Source organism: Notolepis coatsorum (assembly GCF_963971535.1).
Source record: "Notolepis coatsorum genome assembly, contig: SCAFFOLD_2129, whole genome shotgun sequence".
In the NCBI taxonomy this organism is placed as follows: Eukaryota; Metazoa; Chordata; class Actinopteri; order Aulopiformes; family Paralepididae; genus Notolepis; species Notolepis coatsorum.
In genome coordinates, this window is record NW_028174802.1 from 7501 (window position 1) to 29669 (window position 22169).

At 47.9% G+C, this 22169-nt stretch overlaps 1 protein-coding gene across 1 annotated transcript; it reads right to left on the bottom strand.

The window, feature by feature from the left end:
- Nucleotides 1–11426: 11426 nt before the first annotated feature.
- Nucleotides 11427–19126, bottom strand: LOC311247467 (kinesin-like protein KIF26A; the record flags this gene model as incomplete). Its single annotated transcript, XM_084338508.1, has 2 exons — nt 11427–11638; nt 18653–19126. Coding segments are annotated over 2 exons (686 nt in total), but the record flags the coding sequence as incomplete, so codon positions are not given.
- Between the last annotated feature and the right edge of the window lie 3043 nt (nt 19127–22169).

A 22169-nucleotide genomic window follows, 5' to 3' on the forward strand; every position in this document is an offset into this window, starting at 1 on the left:
GAACCGATTATGGGCTATATAATCCCCTCCATTCAAGACAATCTGCACGCAATAAGCAGCAACGAAAACAAATAGGGGATAAACCCTCACTGATAGTTTTACTCTGATCCTGCTTCTTGCAGTGTGTGCATCATTTTCACCTCCGCTTTAGCTTCCGTGATCCCTCACTAGAAACTCAATGCTTATAGCGAGACGAGGGTGTATCGTGTATCATGACAAACGGAGACGACTTAAAGAGGCGCTTCACCAAAAAAACAATGCTTATTTATTTTGCACATAATCTCACACACATCCAAAAGCTCTAAACAGTTATTGAGAGTAAATTAGTTGGGATATGGCCACCGACGATGTCATCGGGGACATTGAATCCTTGTGTTGTGTTAATTACAGCTCCACGAAATGATGTAGATGTAACAATAGCAATACCTTGTCTTGTAGGGACTGCTACTTTATCATTTCATTGAGCTGTAATTAACACAACACAAGGATCCAATGTCCCAGATGACATCACTGGTGGCCATATACATATATATATATATTTTTTAAAGAGAATCACTGTCAACAAGGTCCTTGCCAAACTGGGCTCCCGAGTCCCAACCAGCTCCATGATTAACCTGGATGAGGCTCACCAATCTTCCAGTCCCCAGCAGCATCCGACCTACGGTATCTCTAGCGAGGGAAGAAAGGAATAAAAGACCCAGAAGTAGGGCTGCAACTAATGACTATTTTGGTAGTCGACTAATCTGTCGATTATTTTTTCGATTAGTCGACTAATCGAAAAACAATTATATTAAAAAAAAAATTAAAAACAAAATTAAAAAATATATAATTTTTTTCACTACCTATCTTTGTGAAAGTGGCTTCTCAGCTCTGGTCCAGCTGAAGACAGAGCAGAGGAACAGATTGGACATTGAGCATGACCTCAGAGTTGCTTTGAGACTCTTGTCAGGACCAAACAACATCCCCAGTTATCCCATTAGTTCCCCCAAACTTACTGTCGGTTTGTTATGTTAAGCTAAGAAGTCTTCAGCTGGATCAGAGCTGAGAAGCCACTTTCACAAAGATAGGTAGTGCAAAAAAAAATATATATATAATAATTTTTTTTTAAAAATGTAATGACTAATCGACGCAACAATATCTCGTCGACGATTTTTCATAATCGACATCGTCGATTATGTCGACTAATCGTTGCAGCCCTACCCAGAAGTGATGGCAAAGAAAAAGCTGGTGATAAGTTAAAAGCTGAGCGGCCTGGCCTCGCCGTGAACTTATCCTCTGTGGAAATTTGAGCTCCATCAGTAAAAAGCGGGTACATTCCCATTGACAAACGCAAAGGTTTGGGGGTTGCTGTGTTTGTGTGTGTGTGCGTGTGTGTATGTTTGTGTTATAAGAATGAATGTGAAACTGAGCGTTTGGGGAAATCAGCCTTCTAACACTGATTAGTCCTAAGCAGCTATTAGTTATGCATAAGGAGGGCAAGGCAGTGGCAGCTCCACACTGAGGAGCAGAGGAGCTGGAGGACACGGAGGCTCTCGCCAGGAGCCATCTTTGTTTCTGGGACTACAGGAAATGAAGGGAAGGCGGGTGAGCTCATGGGAACAGGGACCGCTTGGCTCTGTTGTACTCCTGGAGACAATAGGCCATAAAATTGCCTCAATGCATATTCCACGCCACCAGCTATCGCAATTAACTCCTATTCTTATTCCAGTCCACCCTCTCTCGCTGTGCCTCCAACACGACATAGAAGGGACTGTGGTTGTGATGTCAATGATAATAGACCCCATTTGCATGACACCTTTCTCTGAGGGACCCTAAAAAGGTTTAGATGGCGTCCTTCACTAGTGCGATGCATAACAATCATTCAATAAGCCTGGGGTAAGAGATTTCTCACCTAGAGGAGCAATAGTAGTGATTACTAATGTCCTAATCATGGAGCCCAGCAGGACCGCTGTGGGCCACTAACTATCAGAGCCCTGTTCCCAGTGAATGGGGGAGCGATGCCATGGGCAGACTAACAAGGCTGCCTCCTGGATAAATGCTGAGGGCACAGCCCTGTCGGCCCCCACGCTGTGTGGACAGACACAACCTGGCGATTCAGATCATCACCACCGACACGCTGGGAGACAAAGGCGCCGCTATGTGAGGTGACAGGGCCACAGGACGCGGATCGGCCCTCCACATCCCCTCGTTACCCCCACGTGTGAAAGGAATCTGTCAGTCTGGATGGCAGTGCTTCCCTTCTCCCTACAGGGCTTAGTCTATGGGCCCAGGGCGAGCGAGCGCACAGACTTGAGTCAGCGCTTCAGCCTTTTGTTTGTCAGCTCGGTCAAAACGCCTCTCTTTGCCCTCCCCAACCCCCATACCCCCGCCCCCCCAGGCTGTGTGAGTGGACCAGACAGACTTCCTGACTCAGGGCTTTGGAGGGGGGAAAAGGGGGGGGGGGGCCAGGGGGAAAGAACACAGAGAAATTCAGTCCACTGGGTTCTCACTCACCCAGACCGCAGCGACCCTGAGGGCTTCCTCTCTCCCTCTCTCTCTCTCCCCCGGCCTCTATCACCGGGGCTGTTTACCATGCAGGCTGACAGGCACAAGTGACTCCATGCTGCTGGCTGGCCCAAGCCTCGTCTTATCCCAGGAGAGAGGCCCATGTCCTGGGATTGGCAGGGAGGATGGGGGGGTCCACCACAGTGGGAGTACTACCTCAGCTGTAGAGCACATTCCAATGAAATGATGACCTAATATGAGTAGTTCAATTCACTGAAGAGGAGGATGCAATATACAACATTTGCTCGGGCTGTTGAACAGATGGAGTATTCATTTACCATGCAGAATACCAAATATCAAATAATCTAAAGCTTCCCTCATCAAATGTTTTGTATCCATTACCTGCCAAAGATATGCTTGTGGAAGTTGCCGATGTTTTGGACTCAGGTACAGGGACAGCAATGGAGAATCGAGATCTTATTTACAGGTCGGGTGGTTGGGATAGGGGTGTGAGTTTGGAGAGAGGGTGATGTGATGTGAGAGTGCGATGTACAAGTTACGTTCACATTGGACACCTTTTTGAACTATACTTCTACCTTTTGAACTTCTATTGTTTTCGATGGTTTTGTCGCGACAGGCACATGTCTCCTCCAAACTTACCAGCCCCGCACTTTTCTTTTAAGCAACGCTTATTCGGGTGCTCTCAGTTAAAAGTCTGTTAAAAGTTTCAACTTTAGCCACAGAGCACATCAACGTCCATTTCACCTTCTTGTCAACGGACCAATCAAATCAACCGAGGGGAGGGATTGCCAATAGGAGGTATTTGAAGAGCAATCGACGGCAAAACAAACCAATCGACAATGGAGGAAATGCTCATTTTGTCCGTTTCCGACAAACCTTGTTTGTACGATCAGGTCTTACCACGACCGAGATATAAACAGCAAAGCCTGGAGGGCTGTGAGTAGTAATCCATGTAACGTATGTAACGTTAGCTGAAGTACAGTAGCAACAGTAATCAGTGGTATCACTTGTTGTGCCACCTGTGCACTTTCGATTCTCTATGTACAATGCCGCCCGTCGCGTTTGAGAGCAAGAAAAAGGCGTCCAATTGTGATCACAGCCGTAAACCTGTGAGGTCGGTGTAGACAGGGATATATTGAGTTACTGGGGCGCTGGAAAGAATACAGATGGCAGAACCCCCAGAAAAAGTCCCCCTTTACAGTCGCTCCCGGGTGCAGCGTGTGGAGCCAAGCTGGATCTGCATCAACCCCCCCCCCCTACTGATGGTGCCTGACAGGCCCCTAGATAGCTGTTCACACCTGGGTTTATCTACAGGCTGCAGCCCCTCTTTCCACAGCCACAGCTGGCACAGAACCTGTGGTCGCTGCTCATCCCGGCCAGCCATTAGTCCCATCAGGCAGATATCCTGATTATGTCAGGAAAATACCAGCTGGCCGTTTTATCCCACAGTAAACACAAAGCGGCAAAAACCACAGTGCAGCCAAACCACCACCACAGGCACCCATCAAAGCGTCTCTCAGTCCCTTCACTGCCCCCTGGCATGTGTTGCTCAGGTCCTGTGAAAAGCTGAACATGGTGGGTATGAAGCAGCTCCCCAGCCTGTCAGGATATCCACATTTCAGCTCCACAAAGGCTGCATGTTCTCCTTCAGAAAGAAGGGGGCCATGGCTGCAACGCCTGGCTGTGTTGCAACAGAGAAACCTCTCCCCTACATTTTGCATTCTGCTCACATTTCTGCCATCGGAGGGACGGGAACCATCTGGCTGTGGCTCTGCAACACAACCGTTACACTCTCACCCCTCCAGCCAGGCACACACACACACAAACAGAGAGAGAGAGAGAGAGAGAAGAGAGAGAGAGAGAGAGAGAGAGAGGAGAGAGAGAGAGAGAGAGAGAGAGAGAGAGAGAGAGAGAGAGAGAGAGAGAGAAACACACAAGCATAACACTGCAGCTCACTGAACAGCATCACAAAGCAAGACACACACGCATATATACACACACACTGCAGCCACGCCCACCTACAGTGGGTGCATGTTCTCTGCAGCCCTCAGTGGAGTACAGTACAGCAACTTACTTCACTCCCATGGTGGTGCCGTGTCCAATACTCTCCTCCACAGGTCCACACCTCCTGCTATGGACGCTGACAGACTGGAGCATCAGCCCAAGCATCATGCCTGCTGGATGCCTGTCTGTGTGTGTTAGTGAGCCTTTATGCCCCTGCTAGGCTGAAAAGTCCAGAGCCGCTCCACTCGGCAGATCCCACCGCTCAGCATTAATCTGCCCTCAAAACTTGTCACTGACAGAGATGTCACTCACAACACAACACAGCCAGACACAGTATTGGCCTGTTGCCTCTGCCTATAGGCTCTCTGGGGGTGGACCCACACTCTCTGTTGTCTCTAGGTTAGAGTGCATGCGAGTGGTCAGTGTTGCGCCCCCCCACCCCCACCCTTCTCTTTCGCATATCCCCCCCGGTGACAACCCCCCCCCCCCCCCCCCCCTCTATAAACAAACAGGAAGGACTCAATGGCCAAGTTCCTCATGGTAACTTCATAAACAATCACTTGTTATGTTAGTTACCCTGATAAGACAATAGAATTCAGGATGAGATCCACCATGTGTTATTCCAATGAAAAAAAGCAATCAACATACATGGTCACATACACAGCTCCTTAACCTTAAAAAATAACTAGGTCTGTCAATATTAACAGGTACATTTTTTCGATTAACTTTCAAATCTGAATGAATCACGTTACCCTTTGTGACCCCAGCTGCCTACCATAGTTGGGAGCTGGTTACCTATGTACATTCCTGAATCATGTGCCACAGGGAGAATAGTACCGTGACCAGACATCCCCATTATTTCATAATACAAAGTTTCCGAATGGACGTTTGGATTAAACCAAGTTGTATGCAGTGATGAACGGTCTTTCCAGCGGAACACAAGTTACTGTCCTAACCCAACCCCCTCCAATGTACAGTAAATGTCCTAACCCAATAACACACGAGACCTCTTCTTGGGACCAAGTAAGATTTCGTCGATATTCCAATGTACAGTTCCCCCCCCCCCCCCCCACCCCACCTACCCAACCTCCTCCAATGTACAGTTTTTATGTCAAATGTATATACTCGCTTTTTAGACACTTTTTGTATCACAAACAGTACTGTATTTGTAAATCTGGTATGTCATAAATGTATAGATGTAGCAGTACTGTCTATCTGTATGTATGTCATGTATGTCATATATGTTATGAATTTTCGTCTGATGTAAACAAGACGAAAGTCTTTCTCTGGTCTGCATCCCTTAACAATTGTGTGTATTGAGCTGTACTGTATTGTACCCATTCTGCAATCTGTTAACAAAATGTTCAATCAATCAATCAATCAATACTTAACGTTACACAGGTCGAGCTACGCACGCTTAGCTTGCTAACGTTAGATCGATTAGATTAGATTAGATTAGATTAGATTAGATTAGATTGTACTTTATTGTCATCATATTTGCATACAACGAGATTTGGGACTCAAACGTAAGGTGCATTAGTGGATAGCAGCATTAGATAGCAGTGTTGATAAGAAGGAGCCATCTGCCAACAAATATGTTGTTTCAACAAATGGATTCACTAAATGGATTACGATCCAAACATTATTGAAGACTCCTGTGACCAGTAAGTACATAGTATGTTTATCTAACCTTTCCTAACCATTTTGTGACTGCAGCATTTGCTACGTTATGTGCGCAAATATAATGCGTATACGTCTCTTTAATGGTTCAGATTTGGACATTTAATGCGGGAAGTTGTAGGCTTTTACTCGCATGCATTCAGCACACATACACTTATTTAATTAAATCGCAAATTGCAGCCTTTTTTGCGGTTATATAATTGCACAGGCTGACATCGCGATTGCAATTGGGATTAGATTAATCGTGCAGCACTAATACATGCTTACCCTTCCCTTACCTAAATTATAGTCAAGTGAAGTATAAAAAGAAAAAAGCTCTATTTCAATTTCCTGACATGCTCTCCACTTTTAAAATTAAATCGGTCAGCAGTTTCTTTGGCAAGCTAACGACCTGTTTCTATGGTTACTCTGAGCAGCCAAGGTGAAGGGGGAGCACGAGCAAGCATTTCTGACACAAAGGCCGGGCGTGTGTGTGTGTGTGTGTGTCTGTCTGTGTGTGCTAGAGAGGAAGCTATAGGCCGGGCACAATTACAGGAGAATTCCTTCCCCACAATCACAGTCATTACTGCTGAAGCACTCACCTGGGCAGCAGCTGGGGAGGCTGTGGCTGGCCGGGCCATAAAGCTACTTCCTCCCCCTCACTCCTCCAGGGCCACATTCCAAGAAACAGCTGTCAACCTCGCAACCTGCACCCTGCCCTGAACCAGCCGCCCACCCAACCAACCACCTGCCCGCGTGCCACCTCTTCCGTTTGACACTAGAGACTCAATCGACTCCTCTACGTGTGCCTCTTCCCTTGCATCCCGTGCCCACGTACTGTCCGCCCGTCTCTGTTTAACGCACCGCCGCTGTCCTGTGTTTGTTCGGCTCTTCCCTGTCTTTGTGTTCAGAGCCAGGCACGTTCATCTGGGGTGTGTGATGGAGGGGCATGGGGTGATGAGAGAGAATAGCCCTGGTTTCAGCGGCACAAACGTAAACACGAGATACATTTGAATAGATTCTGTGTCACTCAAGCCCTGCATAGTTCAACGAACTGAGCGTTCAGGAGGGGCTACTTCTCCTCTCTCCAGTCCCACGGGCCCAGCTGGGTCTAAACACCCCTGTTCCCCATCAGCAGGTGATAATGGAACAGAGCGAGTGGGTGGAAGCAGGGAACAGCAAGACGTCATTTAGCCACACAATCTGGCCCCCTGCTGGGAGCGCCGCCTGCTTTCATTACACAGCGATGTTTCAATACAGTAATCATATGCTCTGTCACAAGGCAATCAACATCCAACATGCTGGTCAGCTGAAACACGGCCCTCAATTAATCACACACACCCCCACCGGACCGTCTCATGCCAGTAATACACACTGCACACACATGCACACACTCGATTCTGTTCGGGGGCTGACCCTTAACCCTAGCAGTCTCAATACTTCTTTACGGTCAGGCTAATGGCCAATTGCACATTATTGACCCTCCGTGATCTTGGTTTCAGCACACTCTGCATGACGTGGTAAAAAAAAGGACAAAGAGGGAGCGAGTTGAATGGAAGCTTTTGAAATTGAAATTCCACTACAAACCCTGGTGTGATCAAAGAAATGTTGCATTACAGATCCTGGTATGCATGTCTGTCCACTGAGGTAAACACAAGCCACTCTTAATCATCGTCATCAGTGGTGAGGATCACGAGCAGTAACCAAATCAAAGACTACACATAATTCAGCCTTAATGGTTTAAATTCCATTCGAGAGAAACGTTTCTGGGTCCATAATACATACAGTAGTGACCAGAGAGAGAGAGAGAGAGAGAGAGATAGAGAGAGATAGAGAGACAAGAAAACTGAAAAAAGGCCCCATTTAAAAAATGAATGAAATAATATTCCAGGGGAGCCTAGAGAGTTCTCCCAACACCCAGCAGCACCGACACGAATGGTGACTGGAGTTTCTTGGGTTATTTCATTTATAATGAAATTACTTTTCAACCGAGCAGACATCTGAAATGAATAACAAATTAAATGCTTCTTCTCTCTCTCTCTCTCTCTCTCCTCTCTCTCTCTCTCTCTCTCTCTCTCTCTCTCTCTCTCTCTCTCTCTCTCTCTCTCTCTCTCTCTCTCTCTCTCTCTCTCTATCTCTCTTTTTTCAAAAATGTTAAACCAGTTGAATGGTTGACTTGTTTTCCTAATGAAAAAAACAACAACATTGAAATCAATTTAGTTCGTTCCCTTTTCTTTGCTCTCAGCGTTTCGCTAATTGCGTCCTAATCACAATTTCATCTCGGAGTGGAGTGTGTTGCTGCTAAATGTCAGACACGTGTCTTAGGAGCGTCCTCCACTCTGGAGGGGGAAGAAACCCACCGCTTGGATATTCCGCTGCCACATCCGACGGCTCTCCGGATTTGTGCGCTAATTGTATCTTTAGAGAACAGAGAGAGAATGCTAATCACAAACCATGTTTTCAATCAGTCCTAAAACGCCAGGCGCTAAATCTCCTCTCCGGGTCTCTTCCTTTTCTAATTCTACGGACAGATTTGTTGATGGATTTTGTACGAAACAATTCTTTTTTGACCTTCGAGGGCATGTGCACGGCAATCAACAGTGGTCCTGAAAACAGACAATAATGGTGATGGAGAACGACAGTGGTGGTGGTGATGGTGATGATGATGATGATGATGATGATGATGATGATGATGATGATGATGAAGAAGAAGAAGAAGATAATAACAATAATTCTGAGGGAGGCGGCAGCAGCTGCAGTGGCTCAGGAAGTGGGTGTGTTTTCCAATCAAGCGCAGTGTGCATCTCGCTCCACCGCCCTGTTCTGTATCGCGGAATGCGATGCTGTGTGAAGCCCCGTAGCGTCATCGCCGTGCTTCTCCCGGCCAAGCAAAACACCACATTCTTGGCAGCGAGTTATCTTTGGGATGAAATGAAAGGTGGAACCCTTCATCTAACTTCCACCTCCACCCCTCCTGTCCCACCAGGGCTCGAACAGGGGGAAAACAAGCCCCCCCTCCCCACGCCGGCTGGCAGACCTGGCAGTGATGTCCATCCTAGCGCCTTTTGAGCTCCGGTCCAAAGAAAACACGAGCCCTAATAAATTAGAGTCTGAAATTAACCCTGTCCGCCGTCGGGTCACGCCTCGCCGTTGTTCAGGCCTGACCTGCCGCTCTCCGCACAGGAAGTGACGCGCATGGGAAGTGACACAGTCAGAGGAGGATCTGGATGGTTCTCCCTGCCAAAGGAGAGAGAGAGGCCCGGTGGTCCTAGTGCTATACTCTGCTAGACCTGGTTCAAGTTGGTGAGACATGCTCCGTTTGGGAGGATTGGAGAAAACGTTAGTGCTCCCCTGCTGTGGAGGCCCTGTCACATCACCAACAGCAGGTGGCCTCTCTGCCTGCAAGGGGGCAAAGCTTCAACGGCCCTATGCGTCATCCTTAGCCAACTTTCCGTTCGCTTTCCTTTTTCCCTTTGGCGACATTCATTATGGCACAGCGCTCCTCAGGGACCGGAGGAAGCAGGCGTGGGAATACACACTGACCAAACTGCCAAATGGGAATCTATCAATGCCACTCTAGCACATTACACCATGCAGCCATCCAGATGCCTGGAGAAGCAGAGTGTATTCTCCAGGGCGTCGGGCACACCAGAGCCAAGCGGAGCCCACTGCGGCTGCCTCATTGTCTGAGACACACGATGAGCATCGAAACACTAAACACAAAATAACAGCCCTGAGCAGAATCACAACCATAGTCAAAACTAGAAAGGTGCGCTCAGTAGAACGCAAAACTCCACCAGGCGGCAGCCGCACATTTCTTTTCTCTTTCTCACAGAGCAAACAAATTAATACACTATTTCACTATTACACACTAGTACACTATTACACAGTATTACGCTATTAGAAGCCGGGTCTACAATCATTGTTTATCTGGTTGCCATTGACGCTGCAAAGCAGTTTATTTTATATTATTTATTTTTTCACTTGTGTTCAAACGTCTGTCACATTGGCTGATCGCCATGGCGGCACAGAGGAAAAGTTCAACCAGAGACATTTCTCCATTGATCCCGAGAGAGTGAAAGAGGATGGAGAAAAACATAAAGTTGAACTTCAACATCTGTCAGAGGAAGGCGGTGAAAGGGCCAGACTGCGTGGTGGAGGGAGGAAGAAGGCTAGCGATGAGCTGCATCTGAACATGTACGAGTGGATCCACAGCGTTCCAGCACCACATTTCAGAGTCTCCTGCAAGATGATCCGGATGAAGGCTAAAGAGATCTATGCCACCGTGAGTGACAGCAGGGATAGTGAGAACTTTGCTGCTAGCGCTGGCTGGCTTGACAGATTCCTCCACCGCAATAACTTTTCTGTCAGAAGACGTACAAAGATGCCAGGCACTTCATCGAGAAGGTTGCCACATTTCTCGATGCGGATGATTGAGAAAAAGAAGATACAGGAGGGCGACATCATAGCATCTCTCCCCCTCTCCCTCGCCCCCCCCCCCCCCCCTCTCTCTCTCTCTCTCTCTGTAGAAAAGTGTTCTACAGGTAATATTCACACTGGTTTAATAAACAATCTGATAGTATTTCCCGCCTTTGCTGAGCAGGAGTTTTGTGCAAAATAAACGAAAGGCCTTATAGAGGCCATGTAGACGCCTGTCCCAAATATAGAACCGTTGAGTTCAGTGATTGAAGCAAATAAATCAGGGCTATTCTTACGGTAATCTCCACCAGGCGAACAGCTTAGTTTGAATCAAAAGAATTCAAACAAAAGGAAAATAAGAGAACATCAAAGCCCTTCTCAAACAGTCCTTCTCTAACCTAACCCAAGCTTCAACTTAAGCCGTTTTGCAAGTCACTCCCTCTCGTTATCGGATTATGTAATTCCATTTTCCATTCATGGTCACTGGTGCCAATAGCTGAAGGTTCATTTAGTCCCGTGACGGTGCGTGTCATGAAGCCTGCGATAAGTCGACCATGGGAAGGACAACATCTAGCCTGCTATAAGTCGACCATGGGAAGGACAACATCTAGCCTGCTATAAGTCGACCATGGGAAGGACAACATGTTCCTAGATGCTGCTGAGAGCGTGAACCATGACTCAGTCAGCAGTCATGTGAAAACGAGTCTATTCACACCTCCTATTTGTTGTGTAAAAGCAAAAGGGCCAACCACATACACAATAAAAACCTACATGTATGCACATACACACACACACACACACACACACACACACACACACATAATGGCTGTGGTCATTACCGTATAAAGAAGGACGCTGCCGCGGATGCGTTCTGTGAGTTGGCGGTGGAGATGGCGGTGGCGGCGGTGGAGACCGGGGGTCCAAGCACGCACTGTCCCAGCTGGCTGGAGCTCCTCAGTCGCCCGGGGGTGTTGATGGTGGTGGTGGCGGTGGTGAAGGGGGCCTCCATGGCCGGGCCATCCCTCTCCGCCTCCCCCATCAGACCCTGGACCTGCAGACACGAACACAGAGATAAGAGAGCACATCGACCACCTCTGCTCGTTTCCCTTCCACTCCATTTACTCCCTCGCTCCTCTCCTCCGCCACAGATGGGCAGGCAGGCGCTGAAGCCAGGTCTGTTCAAAGGGAGTCAGCAGCAGTATCCAGCTCAGTGGAGAGAGAGCCTCCCTACAGAACAGCAAGGACACTGCTGCTCCGCTCATTGATTCTGGCAACACTCTGGAGGACGACCTGGCTGAACAGCAATTACATGATAACCATCTAATTAGTCATTACGTTGCTAGCTGATATATATATCAGCAGCTAATTTGGCATTTTGCTTATTGCATATAAAGAACATGTTAGCGCACAGCTTGATTCATACCACTAGGCCCAGCTGCATAGGAGCAGAAAAACTTAATTATCCCACAGTGGCACGCGTAGTTGGTCTCTGAGCATACATAACACAGTATCTAAAAGTACAACAGTATAAAAAGGAAGATGCACATCGGAAACACATACATAGTAATCCAGTGTAAAACAGTGTTATCTCGCCCTGTGAGGATGTAACTGTGGGTGTCTCTGAGTCATGGCAGAGCCGACCTGCCTGGCAGCAGGGTTATATGGGGCAGGAGCGGACTGGCCCACCATCCAGCATAGGGGATGTCTGTGTTGCCCCAGGGCTCTATGAAGCAGGTCCCAGGCTGCTCTGTGTGTGCAGGTCTAGGTGGGAGGAAGGAGGGGTGTGGGGGTTCTCAGCTGGAGCTGTGGGGGCAGTGGAGGTGGGAGACACAGATCTCTCCCTAGTCCAGCAGAGGGCTAACTACTACTCAGGTTAACCTGCTATATATTATTAATATATAGGGCTGTACCAAATAGTTCGAAGCTTCGTTCATAATGTTGACATTCGAATTCTAAATCAACATCAGAATTCTTTATTTAAAAATGTTTTAATAATAATATATATATTTTTTTTTATATATATTTTATGTGTCTATTCATTCTGTTTAAACCAATGGGGTTTTTCTTCACAGTTGCAGATAAAAATTAGGCTACACTAATATTATAGGATTATACTATTTATAGTATGACTCATCATACAAATTCAAATAAAACATTTATCATAAATGATCCGCTTGGCACTCGGCGCTCCATCAAGACGTCACCATCACTTTCGTACCAACGTGCCCTTATTGGATTATTTATGTTGACGAAACGTATTAGTTATATTCATTAAAGAAAGTTCATTTAATCCTCCTACCAGCCATGGCTCAGCCCAACAGCACAACGGTGAGTATAAGCTAACAAGAACCGATCCTGTGGGTTCTGTGAGCATAATAAATTAAATAAATAAGTCAGAGGTTTTCAATAACATTTATAAACAGTGACACGTGCATATTGAGCAACACACGGCAACCTTGAGTTGAGCATGATGTGTCATTTGATATATACTGTCAGCACAACCCAGGCCCTGTGGATATTTACCAGCTCTACTGTATGTTTGCCCTACATTTATGTTGGTAACTAAAATAACATCAATTCCAATCATTTCCAACAAACAAAGTGTGTGTGGGGGCCCTCTAGTATATATGCCATCTGTCAATGGAGGCCGACAGCTGAGCTATTTATACGTCCCAGCTGACATGTGAAAGCTATACATCAAGATGTAGGGACATATATACGTACATTCTGACATTCACACGAGAGCGGGACGGCATATAGCTGAGTATTTACACCGTGGGCTGTTGTGCAGTGCCATGTACTGCTTGCTATATTCGGGACGGCATATAGCTGAGTATTTACACCGTGGGCTGTTGTGCAGTGCCATGTACTGCTTGCTATATTCAAATACGGTTGGGCCGTAGCTCAATGGGTAGAGCGTGATACACCGCCAAGGTTAGGGGTTCAGTTCCCAATGGGGGTCACCCAATGTAGGCACTCACGGTACTGTAAGGCGATTTGGATGAATGCATCCACCAAGCGGCAGATGTTATATTATGACTGGATTATCATCGCCCGGAAAACCCAAGCTGTACATCGAGAGGCGGGCGCGCTCTGTGTTTTCTTGATAAATTGCCAACATTTCAAATTAGAGCCGTGGTTTCATTTGTCGCCCCCCGGGGGAATCAACAGCCTTATTTTGAGAATCCAGTTCCGGTGTCTTGAAACTTCATCGTGTCTGTGGGGGATCTTACACTGTGATTGGCTGAGGTGTCATGAGGTTATGATTTGTGAGGTTCACGATGGAGTGACTGGGAGCAAACTAAAATGAGCCGAGCGTGGATCCTTCTCACGAAAGCCGGCGGGGCGGAAAGCCTGTAACGACACCATGCGGGTCGTCCGTGACAAGACAGGGGAGGTGTTTCACATGGCCCCGACAGACAAGAGCACTTCACACACACACACACACACACACTGTGCGGGAAGCCTATCTGGTCGGCTCATCATAACAATGTCACTGATTGAGCCAACGTGGTATCGGATTTAAAATCAGGCGGCAGGCGAGACTTGGAGCGTGCAGGGAGAGCTGCGAAACGGGGGCGGGTTTGGCTGGTGTGTGTGGGCTGAAAACCGATGGAACGTACACACAAAAAGCACATCTAGATGCCTGTCGATGAGCATTCTGCCCTTGGAGGGAGACTTAAGCCCCGTGGCCAAGCTACCCTCTTGGAACACGGCTGGCGCTGGTTATGGCTGAATAATATGATCTATCCCCTGGTCAGGTAATTAGGCTGTGGCAGTGGAGCCATGTGTCCACACAGCCATTGACACTGAGAGGCAGTAATGAGCTGGCCATCCACCCTCTGGGGGGTGCCTGGGCCTCCTTGTCCTCTTAACCCAAGTTAAGTGGCATTGAAAAAAGTAAAGAGAGAGAGAGAGGGAGAGAGAGAGAGAGAGAGAGAGAGAGAGAGAGAGAGAGAGAGAGAGAGAGAGAGAGAGAGAGAGAGAGAGAGAGAGACAGGAGAGAGCACCCCGTTTACCTTCATGTCAACACAGGGCAGGCCAGCCTCAGTGACCTCTGACCCCACTAGCTGACATACTATTACTATTGGGGTGAAATAGGCCTCATTAATCTGGGCTGTCCTGCTTGGCTGACCTCAATAACCAATAGAAACTGAGTAAGAGAGGAGTATCGACTGAACGATGATACTGTAATCACTGGGTATGAAAAATTGACAGAAAAAGTCGATAAGAAATCTGAGGAATTTGACACTTGACTCTTAGGAAACGCAATATTTTGTCTTCTTTTCAAATAAAAAATCTGTTGAATCAAGAAGTTAAAATCAGGGGGAAGCAGTGGTATAAAGGTCAGCAGTAGAAGTGAACTGCTCACAGGTGTGCCGGTCTGTAACGTATGAGTGGTGAGCAGGGCGTTGCTGAGCATTGTGGGCTCAGTCAAACCTTCCCTGGATAAATAGGGAGGCTTACAGCACAAACACACCAGTCGTGCGCGAAGGCAGGCGGGCAGGCGGGCGACCAGCGCTTCACTTTCACTCCCATGTTAACGGACGTAGCTGTGCCCACAGGCTGCAAGCGGGCGAGCGACTCGCGGGCTGGAAGCGATAGTTTTCGCTTTGGTTGGATTCAGAGGCGTGCGCCATGCGCATTTTCACAGAAATACACTTATTACCACACATATAGATGTTGTTCAACCAGCTAATGTGTCTGTATCTTTCCCAATACAAATAAACCATATTACTATACTTGTTCAGGAGTACAGTCACACTGAGTGATCATCATTCTAAAATGAATTCTAACATTCTAATTAATTATATAATAACTGGTTATACATGCAAAATGGACAATAGAACACTGGAACTGGAAATCTTTTTAAAATCTTCAAACGGGGACTGACTTCGCAATAGACTAGGCATTTACAGCTGTTCCAATGTAAATGTGTCTTCCTCCGTGCACTTTCGCCCGCTCTGAAGTGGGACTCGGTGCACCAAGGCAGCAGCCAAAACTGTCTACTGGGCTCTGAACTGGTAGCAGGCGAGCGGGCCAGAGCAGCGGGCGCCTCCCGGGCCAACCAGCACACACTGAAGCCCCACTGGGTCAAGAACAATTTGTCTTAGCAGATTAGCACACGTGTGGTTGTGGGTTGTGCAGAGCAGAGGGAAAACAGATTTGGGTCAATCAATTAACCATTTGGCGCATACTGCATGCAGTTACGGAAAATAATTCACCGTTCAACAATATGGTTTGTCTGCACGCAATGTCAACAGGCTCTGAAAGGGTTCATTTGAACAGGTTGAACGAAGAATGATGAAGTGGGAGCTCAACAGACGCTTGGGTTTTGCTTTGTCAGGAGACGCTGGAGACCGGAGTTTCTCCGCAGACCTAACAGGCCTCATGTGGGCTCATCCTCTCTGTTTACAGCAATCACACACAGATACAGCACAGTATCCTAAGCCAATCCCATCTGTTAAGCGGGTGAGAGAGAGAAAGAGAGAGCGAGAGAGCGAGAGAGAGAGAGAGAGAGAGAGAGAGAGAGAGAGAGAGAGAGAGAGAGAGAGAGAGAGAGAGAGAGAGAGAGAGAGATAGTTTCTGTTCCAGTGGCGCTTGAAATGGACACATTATCATTCTAAATCCCACCTGCAGCGTTTTCTCCAATGAGATGTTCAAGGTGGTCTGTAATGTGCTGCATGCGGCAGACTGGAGCCCCCGGCTCTCGCGATGACACCCTCTGTCGGCCGCATTGCTGTCTAAACAGAGAACATCTACACTCCTTTGTCTGTGTGACGCCGCCCGTGCTTCAAAGAAATCAAGTGGGAATAAAAAAAATTAAAGCACTTGCCTCTCGCCGCACCAGAGCTCCTAATCCACGCGAGCCGGTGTGGGTTTTTCTTTTTTGGCATTTCCAAGGATCTGGTTTTAATGAAAGAAACAGGCTTTCGAAAATAACACCGGGCCCGTTTCTGCTGTGTTTGTAACTCCATATCCTGAAGGGACGTTTTCTCTTTCTCAGAGGAGGCCTCCGGGCCTCAGCTATGTGGCATTGAGCAACACGTCCAGGCTCTCCAGGGCCACTAATTGCTTTTGGACACATAGATGGAGAAGTCCGATGCCTTTTGATTTGCCCTAGATTGCACACATGCTGTTAAAAGCTTTTGGTGGCCTCCCATAAACTGGCTCTAAAGGCACTTGTTGACATTAAAAGGAGGGGGCCAGAAAATCTGGTTCCAATTTTCGAGCAGAGAAAGAAGGAATAACAGTGACAAAAACCCATAATGGACGACCGTTTTCAAACGCAGACTAATGCAGAGACGGCAGAAATATAGCTGCAACTAAAGCCACTTAATGTTTCCGACAGGCAACATGAAAGTGCCGGGGAACAGATCCGGTTAGCACCTGCAGAGGGGTTGGTGAGTTTGTTCTGTACACTAATTCTGCCTGGTGTAGAATGTCACAGTGGCGTGTCGGAGTCAGGTCTGGGACCAGATGTCCTCGTCACGGACTGGAAGGGAGCGCATCTGTAGAAAAGGACACCATCTCATCGCCAGCCAGGAATATACAGTCCTAGGAATCACTCCCAGCACGGAGATCTCTCCAAAAGTGATGTTAAAACAGAGTGTCAGCATGAATAATGTACAAATGTGCAACTAAATGATTCAGTGTGGTGACAGGCAGAGTGTTATGGCCAGTCATTAGCTCACACAAGACCACAAGGGTAACTTAGGTCTCTCCTCCCTCCGTCTATGAGACATCAAACAGAGCAGTGACTAAACCCTTATCCCCACATCAGAGAGAGTAGAGCGGGGAGTTATGGAGACACTGTGGGGTGGTCATCCGAAAACGCCCTTGAGGAGAGGGTCAGCAGATTAGTGCTGTGATGACCTTTGACCTTAGAGATCACCCACGTTCTTTGACTCCTGAGGAATGAGAGGTCAGCTCGGCACTCCTGCGGAGTTCTGGCGTAGGACGCCTCGTCTGGAGGACGTCTCGTCTCTCTGCTGATGAGTCATGACTTGTTTAGCACTAAGACACTACATTTAAGATAAGAGAAACAAGGGGCGCTTCACCAGACCTCAGTCTTTGGCTGAATATACAGTATGTTGCAAGTCTGTTAAAACAATCTTGTTGACCAACTGATGACTGACTGATTTTTGCTGATAATCTATTGATAAGCTGTGTAGAGTGTACGGATGGACTATTGAAATAAAAGAGTTACCCAGAGAGAGGTTCTAGACACCTGTATTTTACTGTGGTAATCAGGGATGTAAATGTGAGCAGCCGGCTAGCCCATGATGGCTACGATTCGGCAGACCAGGCTGGTGCAAAGCTCTTCGTCGCTAAGCAGAATATGAGTTAATGAAAAGGATACGAAGACAGCAGTAAGATACCCTTGCTGTGATAAAGGCCAAAATCATCTCAATCCCTGATGATAATGTTCTTAAAGGAACACGCCAACATTATGGGAAATGCGCTCACTGTCTTCTCCAGAGTCAGACAAGGAGATAGATGAAAATGTCCTCTCTGTGCGTTCAGTAAAAGGCTATGTGGCTGCAAGCTAGCCTACCGTAGCACAAATTAATGGAAGCGGATACGGACCACTAGTCTAGCTTAAAACTCTGGGAGAGGTGTCTTTGGCCAACACGGCTAACTGGTCCATATCCGCTTCCATTCATTTGTGTTAAGCTAGGCTAGCTTGGAGCCAGATACCTGTCTATTGAACACACAGACAGGGATAAACGTACGAAAAGAACATATGTGATGTATTTACTTTGGCCTCTGATGGTGTGCAAGGTGTAGCTTACAAACCTTGGGAAGTGATTGTTATATTCAATTATTGTTTTTGGTGTTTTATAATCCCGTAAGGGATGGGTCGTCGGACATGACATGAAAATAAAATGTCATTCATTCATTCATTCAGAGAGAGGCAGATGGTATCCATCTTCTTGTCTGACTCGTCTAGAGAAGAGAGTAAGCGCATTTCCCATAATGTGGGCGTGTTCCCATAATGTGGGCGTGTTCCTTTATGGATGATTAGTGAGAGGGATTACGATTGTTAACTAGACGGACATACCGGGCTGGGCTGAGGGAGGAAGTTATTGACCCTGGAGATGCTCCACATGCCCTCTAGATACTGCTGGGCCTGGATGGTGACAGAGCTCAGGGCCCCGGTCAGCTGCCCTCCTCCCACAGTCACCTGGACGCTGGTCTTTGGTCCCGGGGGGACAGAGGAGCCCTGCGGCCAGCCCTGCCCCCTGCGGCGCTCCGCCACGGGTAGGACAGTGTGGGCATGGGGATAGGCTTTGGGGATTTGCTTGGCCCCGGAGGACGAGGCGGCACATCTGGGAGGCTGTCCTGGGAAGGAGGTGGCGGGCAGGGCTGGCATGTCGGAGTTGAGGGAGAGGACGGGGGCGGTGTGGAGCGTCTGCAGGGCCTCCTGCCTCAGCTGGTGGAGGGGCGTGGAGCACACCTGGCAGCAGCTGGCCCAAGCCTCATGGTTCCCAGAAGCTTGGAGCTGCTCGAAGAGGAAGGCTGCGTATCCAGGGTCCTGAAGAGTAAGAAAACACACAGAGAGGGTTGATTTAACGGCACATCAAGTAGAGAAACTCTACACATATAACATGTTAGACCAGATCCTATCATGTCTCCATATCAGCTCTTGTGGGAGGATTTCCTGCACGCTGTTGAACATTTTCCAGGCGTGTCGGTGGCCTGCTAGCAGTGTGGTCCCTGGCTGCCCTCTGGGACCCTCACTCCCCGTCTTAACCACTTCCTCCACCTCTGGATGGCTGTTTGTTTAGACTGAGCTGCTCCTCCTGGCAGCAACCAGAGACCACTGATCATGTTCTCCCGGCATGCGCTCATCTCACGGTGGCTGTCCGGGCCCTGAGACCAAACAAGCCACACAACACGGCCAAATGGTGAGGAGATAAGCCGGAAATACGACCTGGGAAGGATTAGCGGGAGACCCCACAGAGTCATAGTTTAGGCATTCCTGACAAACCACCGACTCTTAATGTCAAATCTTTTCTTGTCTAGACTGTTTAGACTTTTAGAATGGAGGAATGCCAAGTGGAGTTGAGCTCTCATTACTGTTTAGAGAGAGAGAGAGAGACGAGTGGAGTTTGTGTCCTTCCTCCCAGTCTGGCAGAGGGCACCCCGGAGTGCACGTCTGGGAGGAAACGTCAGAAAAGAAGACAACCGCCGAGGGGATGCTAGCGCCCCGAGCCATACTATTTATATATGATAAAGACTGCCAGCATGAAAACATATGATAAGACACCCAGTGTGAAGGAAATGTCTCTGCCTGGAAGCCAGAGGCATAGAGAGGGCAAAGCTCTCACAACAACTCATTGCTATTCACATACCTTTAATGCTCTGGGTAGATAAACAACTTTCTCTGCCACTCAGACGGCACGCACACACGCACGCACGCATGCACACACACACACGCACACACACACACACAAGGCTCTTAAGAGGCATAAAGGGGCACTAGGCTCATGCCCAGCGGTGTCGTGGCCTAAGACAGGAGCCCACAGCCCATACATAAATGTTTATGAGGCCTCTGCTCCCTGGAATCTCGGAGGTGATCAGAAGGAGTAGGACGGTGTGGCTGTAATGCAGTGCCGCTTAATACAGACAGGCCCAATAGACTTAGGATCCACAGAGGCAGGCAGTGGGACTCTAAATCTCTCCCTGAAAGCAGCTCAATAACAAGACTTCTAGTTGACCTTTTTACTGCTAACACTAACGGTATTAATATATGATCATGTAACGTTTGGCACGGCGGACTAACTAGTGATGCTTTCTTTTCCTTTAGCCATCCTCCACACGTCTCCTTTACTTTTGTAGACGTGCAGAGAAGTGGTGAGGAGTGGATTACAGTGCACACACACTCAGACCTGTCCCCGAGCCATTATTTCTTTCTTTTTGTATCCACTTTTTCTCCTTATTTTCTATTTTTCTCCCATCCCAATTTCGTGTATCCAATTCTCCCCTCCCCTGTCTTGAACGTTGCTCGACTATGCCCCCCACTGGTCGGTTGTAGAGAGGATAGAAGCCTTGCATCACGTGTTCCCTCCGGCACACGAGGAGGCAGCCTGTCACATCTTTTCGCCTGCCAGCGCGGACTCTCATTGGCGAGGTGTAACGCATGGGAGGCTCACACTACCCTCGCCACTTCCTGTCTCTGCTGTGCAGGCGTCTCCCAACCGACCTGTAGGGGTCGCTGTCCACAACGTCCAATCCCCACCCATCGACTTCCACCCGCTGACTCTGCCAAATGAGCCAGTACGACGGCCGGCCCAAGCCGAAGGCAATGCTGAGACTGGGATTCGATACCGGAGTCTCTTGCATTGGTGACGAGCGCAATCTCCGCTACGCCACCCAGCCGCCCTCCGAGCCATTATTTCTATGACTTCCATCACATCACATTCTGTACAGAGCGGAGGTTCAGCCAAGAGATACTGAGGCTATTCAGGCAGAGAGCCTGATTGTAGACCAAACCAGTTGTGGTTAATGATTTACTCCATAGGCTCCTAACTTTACACTTGGGCAGCCGCACGGAGAAGACGCGTGAAAACACCAAGAGGTAACTCCGGATGTTGATTATCCCACAGCTCTTACCGGAGTGCGTGTTGCACTGGTGGTGTAATATATGTGGCTGATGGTGGTGGATGTATTTATTTTGTATCCACTTTTTTCTCCTCTTTTTCTCCCATCCCAATTTAGCCGTGCCAATTCTCCCCTCCCCTGTCTTGAACGTTGCTCGCATATGCCCCCCACTGGTCGGTTGTAGGGAGGATAGAAGCCTTGCATCACGTGTCCCCTCCGATACACGAGGACGCAGCCTGTCACATCTTTTCACCTGCCAGCGCGGACTCTCATTTGGCGAGGTGTAACGTGTGGGAGGCTCACACTACCCCCGCCATTTTCCTGTCTCTGCTGTGCAGGCGTCCCCCAACCGACCTGTAGGAGTCGCTGTCCACAACGTCCAGATTACCACCCATCGACTTCCACCCGCTGACTCTGCCAATTGAGTTAGTATGACGGCCGGCCCAAGCCGGAGGCAACGCCGACAGCCGGAGTCGAACCCGGTGTCTCTTGCGTTGGTGACGAGCGCAATGCCCGCTGCGCCACCCAGCCGCCGGTGGTGGATGTATTAAGTACAATTATCTTCTTATGGGGGAGGGGGGGCTACTCCAATGTATATGCATTAAAGAAGCTTACGATGTAACTATCACAGAGTTTTAGAGAATTTATCATTTATTATTGTGTTTTTATTATTATATTATTGTGCCTAATTTGATTGTTTTTATTATATTTTATTATGTTTCATTATTGACTTGGCATGAATGAAAATGAGGGCCCACCCTCAATGTATTTCCCGATAATTAAATTAAAGGTTGAATGAATGAATGAATGAATGAATGAATGAATGAATGAATGAATGAATGAATGAATGAATGAATGAATGAATGAATGAATGAATGAATGAATGAATGAATGAATGAACAGGATATTCTGTACAATGAAGAGCAGTTTTCTACATGGATTTTGTGGGACTATGACGAATCAGAAGAGAAATG